We start from the raw sequence: 26,049 nt of genomic DNA, 5'->3' as shown, positions 1-26,049 counted from the left end.
GCATTGAATCAGCACTGCTACCAATCAAACTCAATGCTGCCGTCTGGTGATACAGGTGTGTGTGTGTGTGTTCGTTCTCGCTCATACAGGACACTCACTTGGCTGAGGAGCAGATAAGCTGAGAGTCCTTATAAGCAATCAGGTAGCCCTGGTTCTCTGGGTTGTGAACAGTTACCTGCGCAAATCAACAAGACACAGAGGAAGTTAATTACACAGGGAATTCGATGTATTAACAGTTCCAACTACAAATCAAGAGCACACAGAGCCCCCTATAGGAGACTCACATTGGATTCACAGACTTGAGTTGATCAGTAATCTAACCTCGGCAACCTGTACTCTGTCTGAAAGTGAAACAGAGCACAACTGCAGGGTTCGAGGGGCATGGGCAGCTGTTACTAAGATCAACATTTCCCATCAATACTTTATAACTGATATTAAAGACACGCTTCGGAATTTTTGCGACTAGTTATTTTTTTATTTTTTTTTACCTCCCGCTTTGGCCTGGATGTGTCAATGTGTAGTTCATACATGCATAATCTATGAGCAGAATTACTGATTTACCTCAAATCAGCCACGAAATCCCTAGTTTGAAAGCGACTTTACTGGAAGCTGTACGGCGCCATTTAGAGTTCCAGCCAATGAGAATCAGCCATTCGTCATTTGCGTGACAGCTTGCAAGCTGCACACAGCAGAGCATGAAAGAGAGCAATGCACATATCTGCACATGACGTAGTACGCAGTTTGAGGATCACTTTTGACACGAGCGCTACTTTCAGAACTACTGGCTCAAAAGTACACAATAGTACCGAAAATTATCTTTACATAAGTTATAGTAAGGGCTATGACTGGGGCTCCTGACCCTAATTATGAATTTATGTAATTTCAGCCTTCTAGTAGTCAGAAGTGTTGTCCAACACAGTAGTGTGTGTGTGTGTGTGTGTGTGTGTGTGTGTGTGTGTGTACACACACACGTTTTCCTACCTCATCAGAACTAATGTCTTAACATGTCACCAGAATTTGGGCTGGGCGTTATCAAATTCATTTCAATTCATGTTTATGCACAACGTTTCAAATCTCCTTAACTCCTTCTGTGCTGTGTGCACCTTCCCACACAGACACCAAGTCCCTCCCCCTGCCACTCACAACAACGAGACGAAAGATCACTTCTTCCTCCCTGACAACAAGCAGTTTCAGTATCGTTAGTCTCAACTCCCAAAAAAGGTACGACAGAGCAGACCCTAACTAAGACAAGAGGTTTTTTTTCTTCTCATCTATAAAAAAAACAAAAAACGATTATTTTATAAACAATATAAAAACCCATACAAAACGACTACGTCATACATACGTCAACTACATCACACCTGCCCAGCACCCCCCTTTTATATCTAAATAACTAATTAGATTTTTCCATTGTGTTAATGATGGCGGATTGATTGATTAATACTTGTTTTTTTTAGTATAAGACGTGAGTATCAATTAACATGATTGTGGAAAATGCATGATCGGTTTGCCGCACACGCCGTTGCAGTACCACTTACAGCTAGCAGCATTTTAGCCACAGACTTATGTGCTAAGCTATCCAGTCTGCGTTTTAGAAATGTGACATGAGCATCAAAAGATGTATTTGTATAAAGATTTGGCAACTCGTTCTCATTCTGAGAAGTAAAAGCATCTTCGGATCCAGGTAGATGTTCAAATCAAGTGGCCCATCTAAACAAAATGAACAGGCTGCTGTTGTTCAAAACAGATGGAGACGGACAGGAGGGTGTATTCATAAAAGAGCAACTGTTTTAACTTGTTGGCAAACAAAGACCTAATTTGGCTAGACTTTAAATATAAAGATTAGCTGGCTACTGACTAGCAGTGGGCTTGAGAGATTTGTTTATGAGACCTGTGTTAATGTTCTATAATGCCTGCAAACAGAAGTTAGTCATTATTAGTGGATGTGCATAGTTCTGGTTACATTTGTAATGAAAAGTGCATTTTCATATACAGACTTGAAAGCCAGATTAGTGATTATTGCCACAAAGCAGGTTCAAATGATTAAGTAAATGATTAGTGGGTCTTATGGTTAAAGGCTTATATTTTAGCCTAAGTAAAATTTTATAAGCCTTGAATTCATTATATTATTCCCAACTGTTTGAAATGCAGTGTATTGCTTCTGAAGCTAAACAGGGTTGGTCCTGGACAGTTCCTGGATGGGACACCAGATGCTGCTGGAAGTGGTGTTGGAGGGCCAGTAGGAGGCACTCTTTCATCTGGTCTAAAAAAAAAAATATGCCAATGCCCCAGGGCAGTGAATGGGGACACTGCCCTGTGTAGGGTGCAGTCTTTCGGATGGGATGTTAAATGGGCGTCCTGACTCACTGAGGTCATTAAAGATCCCATGGCACTTATCGTAAGAGTAGGGGTGTTAACCCCGGTGTCCTGGCTAAATTCCCAATCTGGCCCTCAAACCATCAGTCACCTAATAATCCCCAGTTTACAATTGGCTCATTCATCCCCCTCCTCTCCCCTGTAACTATTAAAAAATAAAATAAAATTGTTGCACAGTTAAAGGTCAGAATATTATAAAAAATAAATAGATTTTAGGCCATGTTGCCCAGCCCTAACCAGAATGTCCTGACAAGGTAGGAAAACTAGAAATAACATTTTACGGAAAGTACAGACTTTTCGGCTTAAGGGTCAGGGAAAATACGTTTTTGAATGGGAATACATTTTTACTCACCAAAAAGTCCAGAAATTCATGAAAACAAAGCTGTGTGGGTGTGTACTCACACTCTCCAGCACACGTAGACACCTCTCGGCTCCCCACAGCGATGCCACCAGCTTCTCCTTGTCATCCTCGCGGCTCAGGTTCTCCACACATTCTTTCACTGCAGGAAACAAGATGTCGGTTCAACCACTCAACACCATCGATCAGGTTAGAGTATAAACACCAAAAATGGAAACGCCATTGAAGAGCCATGACCTCAACCCCATTGAACACCTTTTGAATGAATTGGAACGCCGACTTCGGGCAAAGCCTAATCACCCAACATAAGTGCCTGACCTCACTAATGCTCTTGGGGCTGAATGGGAAGTCCCCTCAGCAATTTCCAACATCTAGTGGAAAGCCTTCCCAGAAGAGTGGAGGCTGTTATAGCAGCAAAACGGGGGGACCAACTCCATATTAATGCCCAGGATTTTGGAATGAGATGTTCGACGAGCAGGCGTCCACATACACTGCATGACCAAAAGTAAATATTTGTTTGTTGTTGCGTCAGCTGCGTCTCAAACTGCCACATCTGCTGATGTCGGCCATCCACATTTGCGGTGAAAGGTGGCAGAGCTTTGGTGGTATTATTCAGACCATGAGACATCCAGAAAATCATTCTGACGAAAACATCCAGCGTTCAAACGGTTTGGTCTACAAACTAATATGACCACTAGGGAAAGATGACTGTTACGGACACAATGGTGTACTCCATTTTGCTCTACGACCCCCACGTGTGTCATGGGACTTGTCTTAAGTTGGCACTGCCGATCTGCCAATATCTGTCTGTAGCGTCAGAACTGTTTGGGATACACACTAATATGACCCGTCTATGGAAAGGGGAGACTGTCACGAACACATCTTGCACACTGAAAGTAGCCCTGTACCAGTTAAAATGTTTTATGGAAGTACACAGTGTACAAAACATTAGGAACACCTGCTCTCTCCATGAGAATCCAGGTGAAAGCTATGATCCCTGATTGATGTCACCTTTTAAATCCACTTCAAATCATTGCAGGGATCCCGAGTGGCGCAGCGGTCTAAGGCACTGCATCTTAGACAGTCTCTGGTTCGAATCCAGACTGTATCACATCCGGCCGTGATTGGGAGTCCCATAGGGCGGCGTCCGGGTTTGGCCGGGGTAGGCTGTCATTGTAAACGAGAACGTTCTTAACTGACTTGACTAGTAAAATAACAAAACAAATGTAGATGAATGGGAGGAGACATGCTAAACTGGTATTTTAAACCTTGAGAGAATTGAGACATGGATTGTGTATGTGTGCCATTCAGTGGGTGAATGGGCAAGAAAATATTTAAGTGCCTTTGAACGAGGTATGGTAGTAGGTGCACGGGTTAGCGTGTGTTAAGAACGGCAACTCTGCTGGGTTTTTCACACTCAACAGTTTCCCCTGTGTATCAAGAATGGTCCACCGCCCAAAGGACATCCAGCCAACTTGACACAACTGTGAGAAGCATTGGAGCCAACATCCCTGTGGAAAGCTTTCGACACATTGTAGAGTCCATGCCCCAAGGAATTCAGGCTGTTCTGAGGGCAAAAAGGGTTGCAACTCAATATTAGGAAGGTGTTCCCAATGTTTTGTACACTCAGTGTATATGGAATTAGCTCAGTGCCAAAAAAAAAGGGTTAAATGTGTTAAAATATAAAAAACAATTTCCTGGTCTTTCTTATCGCTCTCAAATATAGGATATAGCCTTTTGACTGTTTTGCCATGTATGAATCGGTTATTAAATGCGTTTCTATGGACAAGACAAATTCAATGTTTAATCAAATATTCTTTTTTTTTTTTTTTATCCTGCAAACTAATTCCTTGGAGGGCCTAGCGTCTACAGGTGTTAGTTTCTTCCCATAGCAACCAGGAGTGGAGAGTTCCTTAATAATGAATAACCTTAATTCAATCAATCACGTACAAGGTAGGAGTGAAAACCCAGACACTCAACATGGAATGAGTTTGACACCTGAACTTCAAAACCAAAAATAGCTAAACGATCCTTGGTATCACCATCTTAAAATAATTCCATATGTTAGCTTAGTAGACCCCCCCTGCCGGCTTACAGTCTAGGGGGTTAACCTTGACTGCTCCTGTAAGTCGCTCTGGATAAGACCGCCTGCTAAATGACTCAAATGTAAATATCTAGGTCTAGCTTACCTTTATCCACTATGTGGTCCAGGCCTCCCAGGAGCCTGAGCTCCTCTTTAAACCAGTCCCCAGCCCGCTTGGAGGTCAGCGATAACAAGGTCTCCATGGCTAAATGCCCCGTCTAAGCACACACAGGGAATAATGAAAATACACTTACTTCACACACACAGGGTATAAGTAGACATGACTGACTCGGTGTGTTGTGATTCAAAGATGCTAACTATGACAGATGATAACAGGGTGAGGAATTGGAAGAAAAAAAGATTTCCTTCCTCTCAGTGACGGGAGTCAGGAGAAATCTAGATTGCATGTAGGTAGAGTTCGGGTCCAACCACAACAATACTGACATCTTGAATTTCACTGTCAATAGATAGAGATATTAATTATGAAAGTGTTAGCGCCTAACATTAAACATTTTAAAACAAACTGAGCTCAAACGGTAAGAGAAACATTCAGTTCTTCCACCAACTTTCAATCAGATTCTCTAATGATTAACTCAACATGGAAGCTTACAGAAATATAAAAGTGTGAGTCCCTGTGATTATTCCGGAGGGAGACCGCTTGAATTCATGCAAATCAGTTGGGGGGCCCTTGAGGCGAATCGTCAGTCTGCTCTCTATGAAGAATAGGGCTTCATCCCAAATATCACCCTATTCACTACATAGTGCACCACTTTTGACCAGAGCCCTATGGGTGACATTTGGGACACCAACTAGAAAATCAGTGGAGAGGATATTTATAGAAGCAAAGGAAACCAAAAGGCTAGAAAGCCAGATATCAAGGGCCCTGTCATCACGTCATCAGATTAAACCTGGTTTGAAATGCTGTGCAGTTTCGCCAGTCCCAATTCAAATACATTATTTCCATTGGCTCTAACGTGCAAAGCCATTGTGTGTCAGGGGCAACTGTTCATCTCTCTCTACAAGGGGACGTGTTATCATTTCACAAACAAAAGTCATGTTTTTTTGGTGACAGTCAGGGACCTCTCATCGCATCAATCAAGCAGTGTTTTCCCCTAAAACAATGCTGAAATAATTATTCAAAACATGGCTTACAGCGGCGACGGCCATTAGAGGAGCCAAAGCAGGAAGATTATTAGCGTAAATCCAAGATTACATCTACACAACACCTGCTAATCCATAATGGTTTAAGGCCTACATTTAAACCTCTAGTTGTCCATCTGCCGCAGGACAGAGGGGGAGGAGAAGAGTTAAAGAGATAGACAGGGAGAAAACAAGGAGGAGGAAAGAGAGTCTAGAGGCTCTGAGCTACAGCTAGTCTCCATCCTGTAAGCATAGACCAGGGTTATATTCATTAGCCCCCCCCCAAAAAAAAAATAACTGGCCTGAAACAGGGAGGGACTACCTGAACTTGCCCAACAGGAAACACTTTTGTTTTCCGTTGCATGCCCTACTGAATATGACCTAAGGAACACTCTCTCTAGGGAACCCGTACCGTGATGTTCTCCAGGTCCAGGTGCTTGTTGTGCACCGTGTCGCACAGCTTGCGGATCTTCTCCTTGACCTTTGACATCTCCTTGGCAGTGAGCTGGTTGTCCTTGGCCACAGAGTGGTCCCCCTCCAGCTCCAGCAGGCGGATCATCAGGTCTAGACTGGCCCGGTCCAGGTCCATGTTGAGTCGGTCTCGGCTCAGGATGTACATCAGACTGGCCGTACACAGGGAGAGGTTCTGGGAGGGGGGGGTAATGGAGAGAGAGGAAAAAGGGAGGAGGAGAAAGGATACATGAACCTGATATCCAGATTTTAAGTTGTGTCACTAACAGCACAGGTTGTGTTACTAAGCGCCAATGCCTTTTGTAACTTGGCAGGCTCCAGTTAAAGGTTTGAGCTTCAATACTGCTCTTACAGAAACCAAGTCAAGTCAGGCACAATCTCTGGAGGAGCAGCCTTAACTTACCGGGTGCTGTGGGGCATCGTTGAGTGTCTTGAAGACCTGGGCCACCTTCCCTCTGGCCCGCAGGTGCATTCTGAAGCTGGGCATGGCACACCTGGTGGCCAGGCTAATGATACTGCAGGAGAGGAGAGATTAATAAAGTTGAAGTGAACAGAGAAGAGGGTCACTCTTCTGCTAGATCATCGTCTAGTTTGCTATCGTCTGATGGGAAAGGCATGCTGCGAGGAAAACCGTGCCGTTAACCGCAGACCTAGGATCAGATGAACCTTCACTTAATCATTATTTTAAAGCTGGAATCCTTAAAGTGGAACTCAGCCTCCGTTTCACCTCATTTACTTACAAAGGCACATCTCAATAGGTGGTCCAGGTATGTCATGACCGTAAAAGTTCAACAATCAATGTCAAAGGATGTCTGATGGTGAAACTGCCACATCCGTTTGCAAACACCTTTTCCCCTGACATCATTGACAAAATTGCAGAATATGCACTCAAATTTCCATTCCCAAGTTGTGCGATGCTCCTCACCCCCACATTGTCCACAAAACAAAAACAATAAGTACGGCCATGGGGGGACAGTGGTGTCTTTTCCCCTACTGCGGATTCCATCTTTAACCATCAATTAGATGCCAAAGAATCTGACCCCGTATCAGTAGTTAGAGCATTAACTAGCAGCTAGTCTTACCTAAGGCAGCGTGTGTTGAGGGGCTGGCCACTCTTCAAGCCAGTGGCCAGGTACTCAAAGTCATCGGTGAACTCCTGGTTCTCGCCAAACTCCACCACGTCGTTGAAGTGCTTGACATGCTGGACTACTGTGTATAGCTGCAACAAAGTGTTGATGTCACGCCAGTGCATGCTTGGCTCATTACATCACATGGTACAATGCATTCGTACAGTATTCATACCCTTTCTACACATTTTTTTGCGTTACAGCCTTATTCTAAAATTGATTAAATAAGACATCCTCAATCTACACACAATACTCCATAAAAACAGTAAAAACTGGATTGTAGAAAAGTATTTAAAAAATAATAAACAGAAATAACTTATTTGCGTAAATATTCAGACCCTTTGCTACGAGATTCGAAATTGAGCTCAGGTGCAACCTGTTTTCATTGATCATCCTTGAGATGTTTATACAACTTGATTGGAGTCCACCTGTGGTAAATTCAATTGACGGGACATTATTTCAAAAAGCACATACCTGTCGATATAAGGTCCCACAGTTGACAGTGCATGTCAGAGCAAGCAATGAGGTTGAAGTAATTGGTCATAGACATCCCAGACCAGATTGTGTCGAGGTACAGATCTGGGGAAGGGTACCAAAACATTTCTGCAGCATTGAAGGTTCCCAAGAACACAGTGGCATCCATCATTCTTAAATGGAAGAAGTTTGGAACCACCAAGACTCTTCCTAGAGCTGCCCACTTTGCCAAACTGAGCAATCGGGGGAGAAGGCCCTTGGTCAGGGAGGTGACCAAGAATCCGATGGTCACTGACAGAGCTCCAGAGTTCCTCTGTGGAGATGGTAGAACCTTCCAGAAGGACAACCAGCACTACACCAATCACACCTTTCTGGTCGAATGGCCAGACGGAAGCTATTCTTCAGTAAAAAGGAACAGGACAGCCAGCTTGGAGTTTGACAAAAGGGACCTAACGGACTCTCAGACCATGAGAACAAGATTCTCTAGTCTGATGAAACCAATATTGAACTCTTTGGCCTGAATGCCAAGCGTCACATCTGGAGGAAACCTGGCACCATCCCTACAGTGAAGCATGGTGGTGGCAGCATCATGCTGTGTGGATGTTTTTCAGCAGCAGGGACTGGGAGACTAGTCAGGTTTGAGAGAAAGATGAACGGAGCAAAGTAGAGAGACGCTTGATGAAAACCTGCTCCAGAGCGCTCAGGACCTGACTGGGGCAAACGTTCACCTTCCAACAGGACAACGACCCTAAGCACACAAGCAAGACATGCAGGAGTGTCTTCGGGACAAGTCTCTGAATGTCCTTGAGTGGCCCAGCCATAGCCTGGAGTTGAATCTGATCAAAAATCTCTGGAGAGAACTGAAAATAGCTGTGCAGCGACTCACTATCCAACCTGACAGTTTGAGAGGATCTGCCGAGAAAAATGGGAGAAACTCCCCAAATACAGGCGTGCTAAGTCATACCCAAAAAGAATCGAGGCTGAAATTGCTGCCAAATGAGTTTTAACAAAGTACCGAGTAAAGGGTCTGAACACTTCTGTAATGACAAAGTAAAAAACAGTTTTTGCTTTGTCATTATGGGGTAGTTTGTGTAGATTGATGAGGGGATGTGTAGATTTATTTTAGAATAAAGCTGTAACGTAAAAATGTGGAAAAAGTCAAGGGGTCTGAATACTTTCCGAATGAACAGTATTTGTCCCAAATGGCACTCTATTCAATATATCGTTGTGCTCTGGTTAAAGTATAAGTGAATCAGGTGCAATTACAGACATAGCCCAAGTCCCCCTAATACAATGTAACAAACAATAAGGAACCATGTCATCACCATGTTTCTCACATACTAATTGCGTAACACATTTCCCGTAGTTACACAACACACTTCAATTCTTAGCATGCTAATGACAAATTCTGACGTGTGTGTGTGTGTGAGGGGAGTAGGGTAAGAGTTTGTGGATTCGCAGTGAATTGTGGAGCAGGGATGAGGTAGATACTAGATCGAGCTAGAGAGCTCAGTCCTGCTATTCTTAGCATGAGAGCTATGCGCCCGCAGCCTGCCAAGCGTACAAGCACAAAAACAGCAAATGTTAACTGCAGGTGGAGTTTAAGGACGTGGGATGCCCATTACGCTGTTTCTGCTTACGCGATTGCCCACACTGCAGTTTCTAGCGGGGCTAATACTGCTTAGCATACAGACACCCCATCATAAAATAACCAACTGCAGATGGTTACATGAACCATTGTTTAGGGATTGAGGGATCCTGCAGTATATGGTCTTATAGGAACGTGGAGTAATTGATGCACACCCTCAGAATTCACTGTGGTTTGTTTCAAGAGTCTATATTTAAATAAGATGATCAGGACTAAATGATGGATCATCCATGAAATTGGTGCCATTGTTCAAATCCATTTTTAAAACATTGTAGACCAGGGCCCATATTCATAAAGTAATCAAGGATCAGGTCCACCTGTCCATAAACATACTCATTATTATCTGGAAGGAAAAACTCATCCTAAAATCAGCACTCATCCTCTGAGGCTTGATCGACAGTTTCAGGGCAATATCTTGTGGTTTTATTTTATTCAACCTTCATTTAAGCATGGAGTCACTTACAGGCTGAGCTTTATAGATGCCAAGTTGCAGACCACAGTGATGGGTTGATGGCTAGAACAGAGAGTGTTGTGTTGGTGCTCACCTCCTTGTGCTCTTTCCTGCATTTCAGTGCAGTGACAATGTCCTGGTAGGGCTCGGTGGGGAACGACACAGACTTGATGACTTTGGGCGGCGGGCATGGCGGCGCTTTGAACAGGCCGTCGTCTTTGTGAGAGTTGGCATCCTTGCTGCTGCCGCTCGACTGGCTGGCCTGACAGAGAGAGAGAGAGAGAGGAAGATATAGGGGGGGGCAGAGTAGGAGAGACAGGGAAAGGGCAGAAAGAGAGTGTGTCAGAGGGAGAAAAGCAAAAGCAAACACCTGCTCAGCACACGGCCCTGCTGCTGCTGCTGGCAATTCATGTTGTTGAACGCCAGCCAACAGCCTCCTGCCCCTTACGTAAGAGATAAGGCGCAGTAAAAACTCACGTGTGGCCCCCCCCCACACACACACACACACACACACACAGGAACCAAGTCCCTTCTAGCAGTCTGAGGGCATTATAGGGCCCTGTAAAACATGACTAACATTATCTGTAAGACTGAGAATTCAACATTCAGAGCAGTGTATTTTTAACAGGCTAATGAATTCCAGGGATGGCAAGGTGCCACAATGGCTTCTAATGACATTTGGTGAATTAATCAGACCGTGTGCATGCCAATTGGTACCCTAGTGCACTACAAAAGGAAAAAGGGTGCCATTTGGGACATCGATTGGAGTAGAGTGGCCTTTCCAGAGTAAACACATGCTCGTATTGGTCTCTTTGCCAAACCATGGTTAAGAGACCAATACGAGCATGCGTTTACTCTGCGTTTACTCTGGAAAAATGTGTAGCAGTGTGTACTCCAAAATTAATGAAAATAAAATGATGCTGACACCATCTAAAATATAATTTTCAACTCCAGAAATTAGACAAATAATAATTTAACATATTGCACCATGTATATAGACTATGCATGGTCCATATTATCAGGTAGGTTATTAGCAATAAGCATTCAAATATAAATTTAACACATTTTATTTGGGGTTTACGGGATATCCGCTGAAAAGCAACGATACCCACTATAAAAACAACAGTAAGGTAAACCTGTTTAAGGTAAACTTGTTTAGTCTAACTTCTTAGGTACAAATTAAAGATGTGTCTATCTATAGCAGTGGATAAGAAGTATGCAAAAGTGTTTGCATTAAAACCACAAGGGGTGAATGAGTTTAACATAGTCAATCTGAAATGGCACTGTTCACAAATTGAGAGCTTAAAATTCCTTGGTATCCACATCACCAAACAAACTAGAATGGTCCAAACACACCAAGACAGTCGTGAAGAGGGCACGACAAAAGCCTATTCCCCCTCAGGAAACTAAAAAGATTTGGCATGGGTCCTGAGATCCTCAAAAGGTTCTACAGCTCACTACTGTATATAGCCTCGCTACTGTTATTTTTTACTGTTGTTTTTATTTCTTTACTTACCCATTGTTCACCTAATACCCTTTTTGCACTATTGGTTAGAGCCTGTAAGTAAGGATTTCACTGTAAGGTGTAACCTGTAGTATTGGGCGCACGTGACAAACTTGATGTTCACAAATAAGCATTGAAATGCAGTAACATGCCATTCGTAATGTCACCAGTAGGTGTCAGCGCCAGCATTTGTTTTGAGTTGATTTACTAGTGTTTACAACAGTCAAAGGTCATGTAAACAATGGCAACCTTGTAATGAGAGTATGTTATGACAAGCACAAGTTAGCTGTTCATTAAGACAATGTCTTTTTACAGGTACCACATTTACAATATACTGTTATTCAATACAAAATGTATTGGCTATACATTTCAACGACAATGGCATGAACTGCTGACTAAAAACGTTTATGCAAGCAAATGCTTGCCACACTGGTTTTTGTCCCATGTTCTAATTTAGCTAGCTACGGATCTCATCATAAATGCAAGTACATTGCCTGAATGATAGACATGTGACAACTGTCTTGCTTTTTGCAGATAGCATATTTAGGAAAACAACCTACATAAAGCCCACTAGCTAACATAATAGGCCCAGACAGTAACAGTGTCACTTTTGTATCAAAGACGAGTGCTCACTTTGCCGGCAATCGAGTGTTAGCACATACAGTGCCTTGCGGAAGTATATAAAACACCCAATTTTTCAGTTTTTGATTTGTTAAAAAAGTTTGGAATATCCAATAAATGTCGTCCCACTTGTTGTTGATTCTTCACAAAAAAATACAGTTTTATATCTTTATGTTTGAAGCCTGAAATGTGGCAAAAGGTCGCAAAGTTCAAGGGGGCCGAATACTTTCGCAAGGCACTGTACGTAGCACAGATAGCTAGCTAAGCTAACTAACATGCTGGCTAGCTAGCTAGTCAGCCAACATTAACCCAGTTAGAATGTGATGAGGACAGGGCTGCTTGCTTAGTGAAGTGTACTTTTGATCATTTACTTATTCAAATACGCTGGCTGTGGCAAGCTACTCACCATCAAACCACCAGCCTTACTCTCTCCATCTCCACCCGTTGTAACCTAGGGCTGAATGATGTTCAATGAGCAGCGTGTAGAACACCCTCTTCAGGAAACTATTAACATTGCTCACTTGCGGTCATTTTTTTGACAGACGCATTTGTTTATTCTATGTTTCTAATATCAGCACTTTATCTGTTGAATAAAGGCCGCTAAAAATTACATTATTTCAAAATAAGAAACTCGGCCGATATTAGCCTGTCAACCAATTGAATGGTCGGGCTCCACAGTTAATTATTGCATTAATTCAGGCTTTCGTTCATTAGACCGTACACGCAGGCCATATAAAATGTAAACATGTGTGGCTGGTAAAAGTTTGAGCAGCCTACCAAATAAAATGTAGCCTGTTTTTGCAGCCTATAATAGATTTTGGGAATTCCCTCCCGATGGCATTCGTAATTGGAATATTTATCTCCATAGAACACACAAGCAGACTAGGTAAATAGATAACCCCATAGTAGAATAGTTTCAGATTATTCTATTAATTAGTCGTTTTGTTTTCTGAGTAATTATGGACTGTTCCAGAATCTTCAAAGTGCACCTCGGCAGAAATAGTTTAATATTTTCTGGACCCTGGCAGAAATGATTTTGCTGTGTCGCAGCACCCCAGCTAAAGGACTGCAGCAGAAACACTGACGAGCATCACTGGTGGTGGAGGGAGGGTGTGAGTGAAGCTGGGGAGAATGGGCAGGGTGCAGTGTCCACGAGCTGCAGAAATCTCATACCTCTAGCTAGCTTGGGGGGGTCTGTGGTGAGCGACACCCCTTGGTGTTGACTAGGAGGTAACTTACGGGTGCAGTGGTTGATCGGGGTACGGGTGGCGGGGGCAGCTCCTCTGGCTCTCTGTTCCAGTGTCTGGCGTTGTACACAGCTTTAGTGGGAGACTGCAGGGGGAAACAGAAAAACAACTAAACTTACACCGTGATGAGATAAGTCCATGAAGTTACTTCACATTTAAAAATCACACAAAAACCCATCAGCCCTTTCTACTAGAACAGTGTTAAAACAAAAGAGACCCATTGAGCAACACATACTCCAAACAGCTGCAACAGACAATTTAAAGTTTATTCAATTTCTCCTTAATTCAAGGTGATTTTTTTATACTGGGAATGATCAGTCTCTTGGAACAGAGCACGTTTTATTTCATTAGTCAGAGGGAGATGTAACAGAGAGATAGAGTGCGGATGGGGTAGAAAACATTGGTCTTTGTTGGTTCGCGTAACAAAACAAGCCCTGTTGGGAGGGAGCGCGCGTCTAAATGAACGCCTATTAAACCACGAGGCGGCCAGGGCAGCTCAAACAGCAGGACTGATTGGAGACAACTGCCAGCAGCCACCGTATACAGACACAGGAGTGTACAGAAGAAAAAAAAACTTGGCTCCTCTCCACTCTGCTTTAAAAAAAATCCCATTGGCTGAATCTGTTGCTGGGATATTAATAATGAAAAGAAAATAAGAAAAAGAGAAAAAAAAAAAAACATTGCTGGCACAGGATAGAGCACTGTAGGAAACAATGAACCGAGTGTAGCTCAACTTTCAACCATGATCCTACTCTAATCAAGTGGACACAGACCGGCAGGTTCACCGCACCCACGGCAGTGAGTCTTGAGAAGCAAGGCATTTTCTGTAAACATGGGCACTCGCTCTTATGCAAACACACACTGTGCACACCAAGGTTTCAAACTCATTCCATGGAGGCCCTAGTGTCTGCAGGGTTTTGTTTTTCTTTCAATTAAGACCTAGACAACAAGGTGAGGGGAGTTCTTTATTAATTGGTGACCTTAATTCAAACAAGCACAAGGGAGGAGCGAAAAGCCGCAGACACTCGGCCCTGCGTTGAATGAGTTTGACACATACGTTAGCCAATAAATACCAACTTTGACCATTAAAAAAAAAAACTGTAAAACTGATAAATAGCATTTCTACCGGCCAAATTGTCCAGAAGAAAAAACAACGATCCATTGAAAAAAATTATGGTTATTATTAATTGATGGAAATACTCCTAACTTCAAAAGGCAAATATATCCTCAAGTTAAATGGAAATTAGTGTGGGGGTGTGCGTTTCTATTTTTACTCACGCAAAAGATACGAGGTCCTAATAAGGGATTTCAGCTAAGTGTACTGGGCAAAATTGGCGAAGATTGTGTTGCTTATTCCGTCAAGAGGGGATTGTTTCTCCACAACAGAGTAAAGATAGCTTCGAGATCGCACCTTGAGGAAAAAGTAACGAGGCTAATGCGTATCGCAAGCTGCTCCAAGGAGTTGGACAGTTTTGACTTCCCAACAGCAGCAGCTCATTTTGAGCAGGCCAAGGTCCACTGCAAATGCAAATAAATTAGAGGCAAATTGTGTTGGTCAGGCCCAGTCCTAGCAGTTCGGCTGCAGCCCTAGGCAAGATCAAGATGTGGCGCCCCTCTGTCATGTATAGTAGAAAGATTTGGAATGGATAAAAATACTATGGTACAGTAATGATGTGTAGCATGCGCAATTGGTGCATTTCAGTTCGTTTATGCAGTAGCACTTGTAAACGAAAAACTGTTGCCAACTATTCACATCGGAGAGTTGATGTTGCAAATCACTAGGCAGCCAACTGCCTATAGTAGGAAACAGTTATCAATAAGCTTTCTTAAATGAACCAACCTTAACGAATTGTTTATTTACATATCGGATATTTAATGGATACATTAATGTTTACCCAAGGCCCTCTTCATAAGTTAGAGACGAGTACAAGCAAGTACACACACACACACACACAACACTTTTGACCACTAGAAGGCTGAAAGAGAAAGAGGCTGAGTGCGAGATAGAGACACTCAGCAGAAGACTGAGGATCATTTACAGCTGCAGACGGGGGGGACTCACTGGTGAAACCACACTGGTGAAACCAAACCACTCAACCAGCCATCAGCTGTTGTGGTCCAACACCACCCGAGACCGTAACAGGAGCCCTGCTCTGGCCTTAGACAAGCAAACATTTTATGACGCACGTCTACACCATCTTACACACACACACACACACACACACCCCCAGGGATTCCTTTAGCCAGTAATTGCTGGCTTTTGTCCGCACTCCTTGTGCGCTGCGAGAGAGAGGGGCCTAGGCTACTGTTGATTGCAAAGATGGAGGCCTTTTTCATTGACGTAAAACAAAAGTTAGAGGAAAAAGAGTATACCTATAGAGTAAAGTCTACAAGGGGGATTTAATACTGTAGTGGACAAAGATGAAAAGAACACTGGCGCGGCCAAATGCAGGCTAATGCTAACTAGCGTTAGGGCAACGACTGGAAGTCTATGCATTCTAGCAGACACCCATAGACATATTCTGGGGACGATGACTGATGCTAGACTGCCGTTTGAGAACAACCAAAAATATTGCTCTTTTGTCCATAATAATCTTGTCATGTAGGAATTACCCACAGTACATCTGCAAGCTGTTCTACAGACCATAACGCACGTGCCAATTCCAGAATGGTCACACTTACATAACGCAACATTTGTGACAAAACAATCAGAGTTGAAAAACGAGGGGACACGTGTGAGAGAGCGCGACATGAATTAGTCAGATGTCATAATAATGAAGGCCATTAAATCAACCTCTAACATCTGACAGCCAACATCAAAAGACAGGCATATCCAGTGCACACAGAGGGCCAGAACGTACACACACAAATAATGCATGAAGCACAACTGGTTATGCAGAATGAAAAGTAGAATGAAAAAAAAAAAAAAAAAAACGGGATTGTTGGATTATCATGCAAAACAGCCACCTTAAAAAAAAAAAAAAAAAAAAGCAATTTGTAAACAAACTGCAAGAGAAGAACATTCATTGTTAAGCATCAAATTTAATTGGTTTTTCGGAGGGTTCTTACAGACTGCTTCCCAAATGGCACCCCATTTCCTACAGTACGTAGTTCACTACAAGCCCTGGTCAAAAGTAGTGCACTATATAGGGAATAGGGTGCAATATGGAACTACCCTAAACCGGCACAATTATGCATTACCACTGCATGCGTCAGACTGCCACTTCACTACCCCTGCAGTTAGCCCAGTCGCAATCGAAAGCGCTACCTTTTGACAACTCATGAATACCCAGGTCATTTTGGAGGGCTATTGTTTTTTTTGTGTGTTCAGCTCGCCCATTATTTTATCTGCATGGAGGACATTACAGGGAAAGAGATGAGGACTGTGGAGAAAGCCTCTCGGAAGACTTGGAAGGCACCTTGGCACTCTACAGGTTTGTAGTAACCCAAATGCAAAGAAAAACAATTCATGACAAGCTGCCTTTAAACTATCATTATACGAATCATTGTATAAACTATAACCTGCACCTAACAACTAGGGTTGTGACGGAAAATAATATTGCGATATTAGGATCATGGCAACAATGAAAACAAAGCACATCACACTCTTTGGTCTACAAAAATAATTTGTCCTATAGCTTGGAAAACAACTTGATATTTCCAACATCGGGGCTGTTTCCCACTTTGTGTTTTGTTTCCTTGCCACGATACTAATGAGTACCGCAATACTGGTATCATCCCAGCCCCTACTAACAAACCCAACTCATATAACGTGTCTGGCTTTCCCACAATATGATTTCAAATCGCATTCTTAACAAGGCTTTGCTCTTAACTTTAAGTCTAAGCCCTGTCTAAGCTAGCGTTTGTTCTGAAGTGTCTGCACTACATTTGAGAGATAAGAAAGATCAGGAAACACATTTTATACGTATTAAACTATTTATTTTGGGAACTAAACTATCTCCATATATACAGAGCATTCAATGGTGGAGCTCTTCAAGATCAAGTCCATCAAAGCGATAGGAGAACAGGCATTACTGGTTCTTTTGATAAATGAGAACCATCTGAGACTACAATGACCGTTCATCCCTTCATTCATCCACATATAAATAATCCAACAGCCGTTTCAGCCTGGCATCTCTTCAGCTCATACAGAGTGTAGTCTACTCATCCTCTGCTGAAAGTTCTGGGTCTAGTTCATTAGGCACCAAACGGACTGAAACAGGGAGGGACTACCTGACCGTGTCCAATGAAAAGTGCTCTTTTTTTGTTTTCCGTTGCAAAGTGTTTCGCTATGATGTGCCGTTGTGGCCTGGTTAACGCGACCCTGGACGAGTGTTCTATAGGAACTCACCCCGCACGCTTACCTTTTTGGGGCCACTGAAGATCTTCCTATTGGTCTCCCTGCTCTCCTTGGATTTCTCCACCTGTTTTGCCTGAGGTCTCCTGGGCATCTCTAGGCCCACAGAGGCAGAGTTGTCCTCTGGGAAGTCCATCACATCTACAGGGGACATGCCAAATGTAAACGTGTGTTAGACTAGGGCAGATCATCACAGTTCATTGCCAAGTCCATATAATTACATATAGAATTGTGAATCTTTGTGACCAAGTCATTAATAGCCAAAAGTATTTCATTAGAATAGATTATTGAAAATCTATATTCAGATCTACACTGGCATGCATGTACGCATGCGGCGAAATACACAAACACATAATATTCGGAAAGTATTCAGACCCCTTGTTAAATTAGCCTTATTCTAAAAAAATTATTATTATTATTATTTTTTTTTAAATCATCTTTCAATCCACACACAATACCTCATAATGACAAAGCGAAAACAGGTTTTTTTTCTTTTTTTTCAATTTTCAATTCATTGAAAATAAACAGTAATACCTTATTTACAAACGTATTCAGACCCTTTGCTATGTGACTTGAAATTGAGTTCAGGTGCATCCCGTTTCCATTGATCATGCAACTTCATTGGATTCCACCGGTGGGAAATTAAATTGATTGGACATGATTTGGAAAGGAGAGCTCCAAGACAGGATTGTGTTGAGGCACAGATCTGGGGAAGGGTACCAAAACATTTCTCCAACATTGAAGGTCCCCAAGAACACAGTGGCCTCCATCATTCTTAAATGGAATAAGTTTGGAACCACCAAGACTCTTCCAAGAACAGGCAGCCCGGCCAAAACTGAGAAAAAAAAAAATGGGGGAGAAGGGCCTTGGTCAGGGAGGTGACCAAAAACCTGATGGTCTCTGACAGAGTTCTAGAGTTCCTCTGTGGAGATGGGCAAACCTTCCAGAAGGACAACCATCTCTGCAGCACTACACCAATCAGGCCTTTATGGTAGAGTGGCCAGATGGAAGCCACTCCTCAGTAAAACCACATACCAGCCCGCTTGGAGTTTGCAAAAAGGCACCTAAAGGACTCTGACCATGAGAAACAGGATTCTCTGGTCTGATGAAACCAAGATTGAACTCTTTGGCCTGAATTCCAAGCGTCACATCTGGAGGAAACCTGGCACCATCCCTATGGTGAAGCATGGTGGTGGCAGAATCATGCTGTGGGGATGTTTTTCAGCGGCAGGGACTTGAAGACTAGTGAGGATCGAGGGAAAGATGAACGGAGAGAAATACAGAAAGATCCTTGATGAAAACCTGTTCAGAGTGCTCAGGACCTCTGACCGGGGCGAAGGCACACCTTCCAACAGGACAACGTCCCTAAGCACACAGCTAAGACAACACAGGAGTGGCCTGGGGACAAGTCTCTGAATGTCCTTGAGTGACCCAGCCAGAGCCCGGACTTAAACCTGATCGAACATCTCTGGAGAGACCTGAAAATAGCTGTGCAGCAACGCTCCCCATCCAACCTGCAGAGAAGAATGGGAGAAACTCCCCTAATACAGGTGTGCCAAGCTTGTAGTGTCATATGCAAGACTCCAGGCTGTAATCACTTCCAAAGTGCTTTAACAAAAGTGCTGAGTAAAGGGTCTGAATACGTATGTAAATGTCATATTTCAGTTACATTTTTTATAAATGTATATAAACCTGTTTTTGCTTTGTCATTATGGGGTATTGTGTGTAGATTGAGGGGGAGGAACGATTTAATCAAGGCTGTACCATAACAAAATGTGGAAAGGCACTGTATAGGCACTTTCGAAAGGCACTGTATATCTCCATCTAACTCTGAGATGTCTGTCTTGTATAGGAAAGAGCTGTGTGTGGATGAGTCTCAGTTTTCTTATCAGGACTTATCAGTTTTGCTTGTTTGTGCTCATCCCAAACACTGCCCCCCCAGAAATTGCCCCCGCTAATGGCCTTACAGACCTACCATGAAGGTTGAAACAAAACGTTACTCGCTTTCCTAAATAGCTTTTGAGGAATGTAATAACATTAGCATTTAGTGAGGATCCTGTGAATAGATCTCGAAGTCCGTGTTATTGACCTCGCCTGAGGCCTAAGTATGCCCTGTACTGATGCCGGTCTGTGTATTCCCAAGTGGGTTTGGTAGTACTGACCACGCCTGAGGTCCTGTCCCTGACCTGTGTTGCTGCTGGTCTGACTGTCCAGCTCCTCACTGCTAGACAGGGGGCTGTCCACCCTCATCTCCATGGCAGCAAGGGAGGCTGTGGCTGCAGCAGCGGTGGCTACAGCCCTCTTAGCCTTCCTCTCTTTGGCGTGGGAGCCCTCGTCTTCGTCGCTGTCACTGCCGCTCATATCGTCAAAGCCAAAGTACTTAATCTTGTAATTGGAGCTGCCGGATGCCACAGGGTCAGAACTGCCGCCCTCCTGGTTGGCACCACGGCCTGCCTCGTTTTCCTCGAAGCCAAAGAAGTCCAGCTTGGTGTCTTTCTTGGCCTTGCTCTGTGTAGGTCTGAACCTGGGAGAGAGAGAGAAAGGATATAATATTGTCCAAAATAATATTGCAATATGTAACAATCACTAGTACGTAGCAGGTCGTCACCTGATGGCCTTGGCCGGTGCTGGTTCATTCTTCTTTTTCAGGCGGCCAGCCTCTCCCGGGTCTGTCAGGGGGGCAGCCACGGCGGAAGCGGGGGTGTATTCCTCCATGATCCGGTCCTGAATGGTGACGTTAAACATTGACAGGCAGGATGGGTGCAGCACTGTGTAGTCTCTCGTCCTCCCACGGCCTGCCGGCTTGTTGCTGTTCTCCGTATTGTTGGTCTTGAGTGGGCCAGATCCGGGCCCACTACTGAAGGATGTGCTGGTACTGGTGCTAGTACTACTGGTGCTGTCAGAGTCCCCAGCCTGCTTGCCTTTGTTGGGCCGGTGGTAGGTCCGGCAGTTGGTGCTAGCCCTGAGGAGAGACTGGGAGTGGTCCTGGAACTCGGAGGGCTCAATGGGGACTTCGAAGTCCCCCTGGCCCAATACGTAACTGGAGGTCGGCTCTGGGGATGGCTTGTCCTCCCTGGCCAGACCCAGGCCATAGCTGCCCGCGCCACCCCACATTGAGGGGTTTCTAGTGGGCTCTGGGGTGGGCGAGGTGGGCCCCAGAAGCATCACAGCATCCCAGTTGTCGTAAGAGTCCTTGGCCTCGCTCTTTAGGGTGGTGGTCTGAGCGATGGGCTTCTTGTCGCTCTCCGAGGCGTTGCTGTACCATGAGTAGCTATGTTTCTCTGCAGTCGCACCCTCATTAGACCAGCTCGGTTGGCTTGGCTTGGCTGGAGGAGAAAAAACAATGTATTAGCACCACATAAGTCTTGGCAGTTACCGTCTCTGACAGAGATGTAGCATAGAGCAGCTGAAGTACTCTAAAAAGAAAGTTGATGCCTGTCACAATGCCACATGGGTGCCATTTTCACAGCAGAAAGTGGCGATAACCATGTATTAGGGAGTGTTTACTGCTAGGGCTGTGAGAGGAGCAGCACACCCTCGAAGCTTTTAGCAAAGCTGGAGAAAAATCTCAATGCTGAGTCAGGTAAACATCTCCAACTTAATTGGTCTCATTCACCACAACAGGAGCAGACCGGGTTAGCCTACATGTGAAGACAGGGTGTGGACATTGAAAACACGGGCACCTGTTATTATTTATTTGGGACAGCAATGACTTCCTAAACAACTATACTTGAAGTTGAGTTTGAATAAGCTGCTACATACCACTTGCATGCAGGCATGCACATTCTGGTGAATCCCCCTCAAAAGCAATAACACACCCCAAAAAAAAACATTCCTATGATTTACGGTGTTAAATAACAGTGTTAAACGGTGTTAAATAACAATAACATGTGCCAACAACTTTTTTTCTCGGTATAATAAGGTTGGGAGCAACATGTGAAAATAGTTTAGGAAACATTTTGCAGCTCAAGTTGAATACAAAACTCACAATGCAATGCTCTCTCTGGGCATACTGGCTGGCCAGCTAGAAAACAAATGTAGCTACACACAATACTACCAAAGTCAATATGAGCATGTGATTGTAGCTAGCTAGCTGTAAAATAACCTAAATAAAACAGCAGTATCAATTTAGGAGTGTATAATCTTACCATGGTCAACCTGCTACAGGTAACTGCCAAAATAAAAGATAACCCTTTGAGTAAATGAGGGATACAAAGTATGTTTGTGTTGGAATAGTAACCGTAAGGTAGCGAGATCGAGTCCCCAAGCTGACAAGGTAGGTAAAAAAATATGTTGTTCTGCCCCTGAACAAGGCAGTTAACACACTGTTCCTAGGCAGTCATCAAAAATAAGAATTTGTTCTTAACTAACTTGTTTAGTTATATAAAAGGTTAACAAATAGTAATAAATGTTGAAAGCAAGTGCTTCCAACATAGGTGTGATTCCTGAATTAAATTAAGCAATCAACATCACATCATGCTTAGGCTCATGCATAAAAAATGCCCAGTCACTCATTATTTTGGCTACCATGGCTAGAAGAGATCTCAGTGACTTTGAAAAGGGGTGTCAAAAGGAGCATAGGGGTTTAAAGTGTGTCTCTCAGTCACCCAATCTCAACCAAATTGAACACTTACGGGAGATTCTGGAGCAGCGCCTGACAGCGTTTGCCACCGTTGCAAAAAAATTTAATATTTATTTCTGCCGAGAAGATAAGTTTTCAAAATGTTTTTTTTTTCTCCCAGAAATCCTTTTTTGAACATGTGATATTTCACATGTCTTAATTTGCAGGTGATCTCTAAATATCAACACATATATTATGAGTCTAGTTATTTATCATGGAGAAACAAAGGATTCTTCCTGGCTAGCCTTGATTGGCTGAGATAATGGAGAGGCTGGTCATGCTGAGAGATGAGTCCTGATTGGTCTGCCATGCCATAGGCTACTGCCTATAACATAAAATGGGGGCATCCCTAAATCAGTAGTCTAACACAGATTTGTTTTTAAAGATAATAGCAATGTCATTGAACCAGAAATTGCTGCGTTTGCTGATGACCGTGATGGGGAAGAAACAGAGCACAAACAGTGTTTTCAGAGAGGAAGTGGACTGAGTTTTGAACTCAGTGGAATGCCTGGTAGAAGCAGAGTATGAGAAGGACATCCATTTAGAAGTTTGATTGCAAATGCACAGAGTTGAAGAGAACTCAGAAGGCTCGTATAAAACAACTCACTGGATTACATGTACAAGGAGTTTGTCTGCCATGAAGCATTCATCCATATTAGTATCTCATTTAAACGGGAAGCGTTTAGTTCCTGTAATTGATTCTGTTGGAAAGGGGAGAAATTGTGCTTTACAATGGTATTGACATTACAGTTGATCTGGAAGTATTATGTTTTTGGGGCGCTAAAATAAGGTCAATTGTACAGACCAAGGCGATGTACAAAAGTGAGTGAGTTTATGTTAGATGTCTAAACAAAATACTCCACTTAGCCAGATGATTACATGACCCATAAACTTAGCCAGGTGTGTCTGGGGGTGATGTGGCAATCTATTTTAGTTCATGAACGTGTGAACAGGTCTAGACAATAGCGACCCATCCACTTAGCGAGATGTGTCTGGGGGCTGATTTGATATATAGTAAATGTAAAGAACATGTTCAGATATAGGCCAATGACTATATAGCGTATTTTTTACCTGGATATGTTCCTTATTGTAGGCTACTACTTTCACCCCTTGTTTACTACACTACCTTAAAACCACAAAATGTAGCATATGGCCTCACATGAATACTTAGAGATGGGTGGCGCTAAGGCTTAAGAGGGTGTGAACATGAATGGGCATACTAAAAAAAGATGCCAGTGTGAAACACATTTGAAATAAGCACAACTTTCCCATGTTTCCCCCAACTGCAGTGTATACTTTTTAAAAACTTTCATCTTTAATTTAACTAGGCAAGTCAGTTAAGGACAAATTCATATTTACAATGACGGCCTACACCCGGGAGCCCACCACTATAATATACCATTTTGAAGCAGAGTCTGTACTTTAATAAAATGTACAAAGCCAATCTTGTAAATGGTACATAAAACTGAAATTGAGAGATGTAGTCACAAAATGTGTCTCACGGATCAAGCCTGTATCAGCACAGCCTACCCCTTATTCAGTGATGCCAATTTAGCAATTTTGTTGCTAGATTAAGCAACTTTTCAGACTACCCTGGCAACTTTTTTTCCAAAACAGCACCTAAGCAACAAATTGAGTTACTTTTAACAATGTATTTGGAACTTTTAGCAACTTTTGAAAAGTGACTCAAACACTAAAATGCACGCATTTTTCCCTCTAAATGACAAACGATTTCCTCTGTCACACACAGTCAACACACGTGCCTGGCTGCAAAAGTGCATTGTGAGTGACGTCTGCAGCAAGCGCTCAGCTCGTGCACAGGCAGGAGCCGGCCAGCAGCAAATTCCGCAAATTGCAAATCATTGTTGGCTGACTGCAGCTGCCTGTGCACGAGCTGAGCGTCTGCTGGTGACATCACTCACAATGCACTTTTGCAGCCAGGCATGATAACTACCAATACACTGCTTAAAACTATAATTGTTCAGAATGTGTAGGTTTACTAGATTTTTAAAAAAAAATGTTTTAAATGTAACTGTTCAATAATGTGTAATTGTTAAATAATTAAATGCGTTTTAAAATTAAAAATATCTGATCATATAAAATGTGTTTATATTACTTTTACAAATAAAAATGTGATAAAACTAAACAAATGTCAAATCGTATTTTTCACCGAGGCGGCCAGCCAATTTGAATAACGCTAGTGTATTCTACGTAATGACGCAGTTTTACGTTAGTACGCAATGATATCACAACGTCATTTAGCAACTTTTAGCAACAAATCGACCTGCCTAATCATCCCAAATTTATCTTAAATGCAACTCACATCTAATCACTATTTGTCATGCGTGTGTATTCTGATATTTAATTTGAATATACTTCCTAAGGCTTTGGGTGACTTGAGGTATCCCTTCCCTCATTTTAGAGCTACAAGGAATAAACCAGTATACATATTGTTTATAGGCAGATTTAATATTTTTTTAAACTTGTTATACGTACTATTAAAAAATATATAAATAAATGAGAGACCTGCCTCTAGCAACTTCCCCTAAAAATGAGTTGGCAACACTGCCTGCATGCTCCACTTATACTCATTGCTAGCCTGAATTGGGAGTCTGGACTGCATTATGTTAGCTCCCCACTCATGCTGCACAGAAGTTAACGCACTTGAATAATCTGACAGCATGTAAAAATGTTTAAACTTAATTCCTAGCCGCAAAACAATGTCCATAGAGTCTAGAACACTTCATAATGTAAGATGATACTGGTAGCGTTCAGCTTTGTAGTAGGTCAACTTTTCTTCTAGCTGACGCTAAATCTAACGCTAAAGCTAACATCAATTCACTATCCCTAGTACTTTGGTTGTGATAGCCACAATGCAAAATAGGCTGATTTCAAAATTGATTGCAACCAAAAACATATTCACTTTCATTATCCATTACCTCAGCTAACTGACTACTCCAACTCGGCGCAGGTCTGACAATTAGGCTACCATTAATTCAACATGTCTCGTCAATGGTGAGCTGACCATGGCAGCCTACAGCTATATCAAGAGGACATATCAATAACTGATTAACTAACATAGGCCTAATATTTAACAGGCTGACAACTTTCTGTGAAGGACGGTATTAGCGAAACTTCTCTGCCATGTCAGTTACCATCTATGCTAGCGCACGTTGCCTTACTAGTCATAACGCTCGCGCCTACTACCGGTGCGAAAATCAAAGCACGGGTGGGGATCGGAATCGGAGGCCATCCTCTGGAGTTAATGTTGTCTAATATTTGCTTTGTGAATGCCGCAAACTGCGTTTTGAGATACATAACTTTATGAGCTGGGTTGTCGGTCTTAGTAGTAAATCCGCTACGGAGATTCCTTAGTACTTCTGGTAAGTGACGTTTGGGGCTTACCAGAAGGTTTAATACAGTATATCTTGGGATGGCAAAGACACGGTAAGGAAATCTGGATACCGCCCAACCCTAGCTGATGCGATCGGGAGTGCAGGTAATGCTTCAAAGAGCATTATGAAGTGTGATAGGGAATATGATTAAGCACCGTGATGACATGGCATACCAC

The 26,049-nt window shown here is 42.9% G+C and overlaps 1 protein-coding gene across 2 annotated transcripts in view; it reads right to left on the bottom strand.

The window, feature by feature from the left end:
• The window catches only part of waplb (WAPL cohesin release factor b), a 47,872-nt gene that overhangs the window by 8,997 nt on the left and 12,826 nt on the right, over window positions 1-26,049 (bottom strand). Inside the window, exons 3-13 of one of the 2 annotated variants that reach the window (XM_042305949.1) lie at window positions 20,466-21,183; window positions 20,020-20,381; window positions 17,865-17,998; window positions 13,493-13,585; window positions 10,223-10,390; window positions 7,511-7,647; window positions 6,832-6,943; window positions 6,370-6,603; window positions 4,924-5,035; window positions 2,779-2,876; window positions 99-175 (exon numbers count right to left, since the gene is read on the bottom strand). In XM_042305949.1, the coding sequence (XP_042161883.1) occupies window positions 99-175; window positions 2,779-2,876; window positions 4,924-5,035; window positions 6,370-6,603; window positions 6,832-6,943; window positions 7,511-7,647; window positions 10,223-10,390; window positions 13,493-13,585; window positions 17,865-17,998; window positions 20,020-20,381; window positions 20,466-21,183 (2,245 nt within the window). The remainder of the gene's footprint in view (window positions 1-98; window positions 176-2,778; window positions 2,877-4,923; window positions 5,036-6,369; window positions 6,604-6,831; window positions 6,944-7,510; window positions 7,648-10,222; window positions 10,391-13,492; window positions 13,586-17,864; window positions 17,999-20,019; window positions 20,382-20,465; window positions 21,184-26,049) is intronic. The other variant, XM_042305950.1, reaches the window with a different exon arrangement.

Source organism: Oncorhynchus tshawytscha, linkage group LG25 (genome assembly GCF_018296145.1).
Source record: "Oncorhynchus tshawytscha isolate Ot180627B linkage group LG25, Otsh_v2.0, whole genome shotgun sequence".
In the NCBI taxonomy this organism is placed as follows: Eukaryota; Metazoa; Chordata; class Actinopteri; order Salmoniformes; family Salmonidae; genus Oncorhynchus; species Oncorhynchus tshawytscha.
This window is presented reverse-complemented; position numbering and strand designations above follow the sequence as displayed.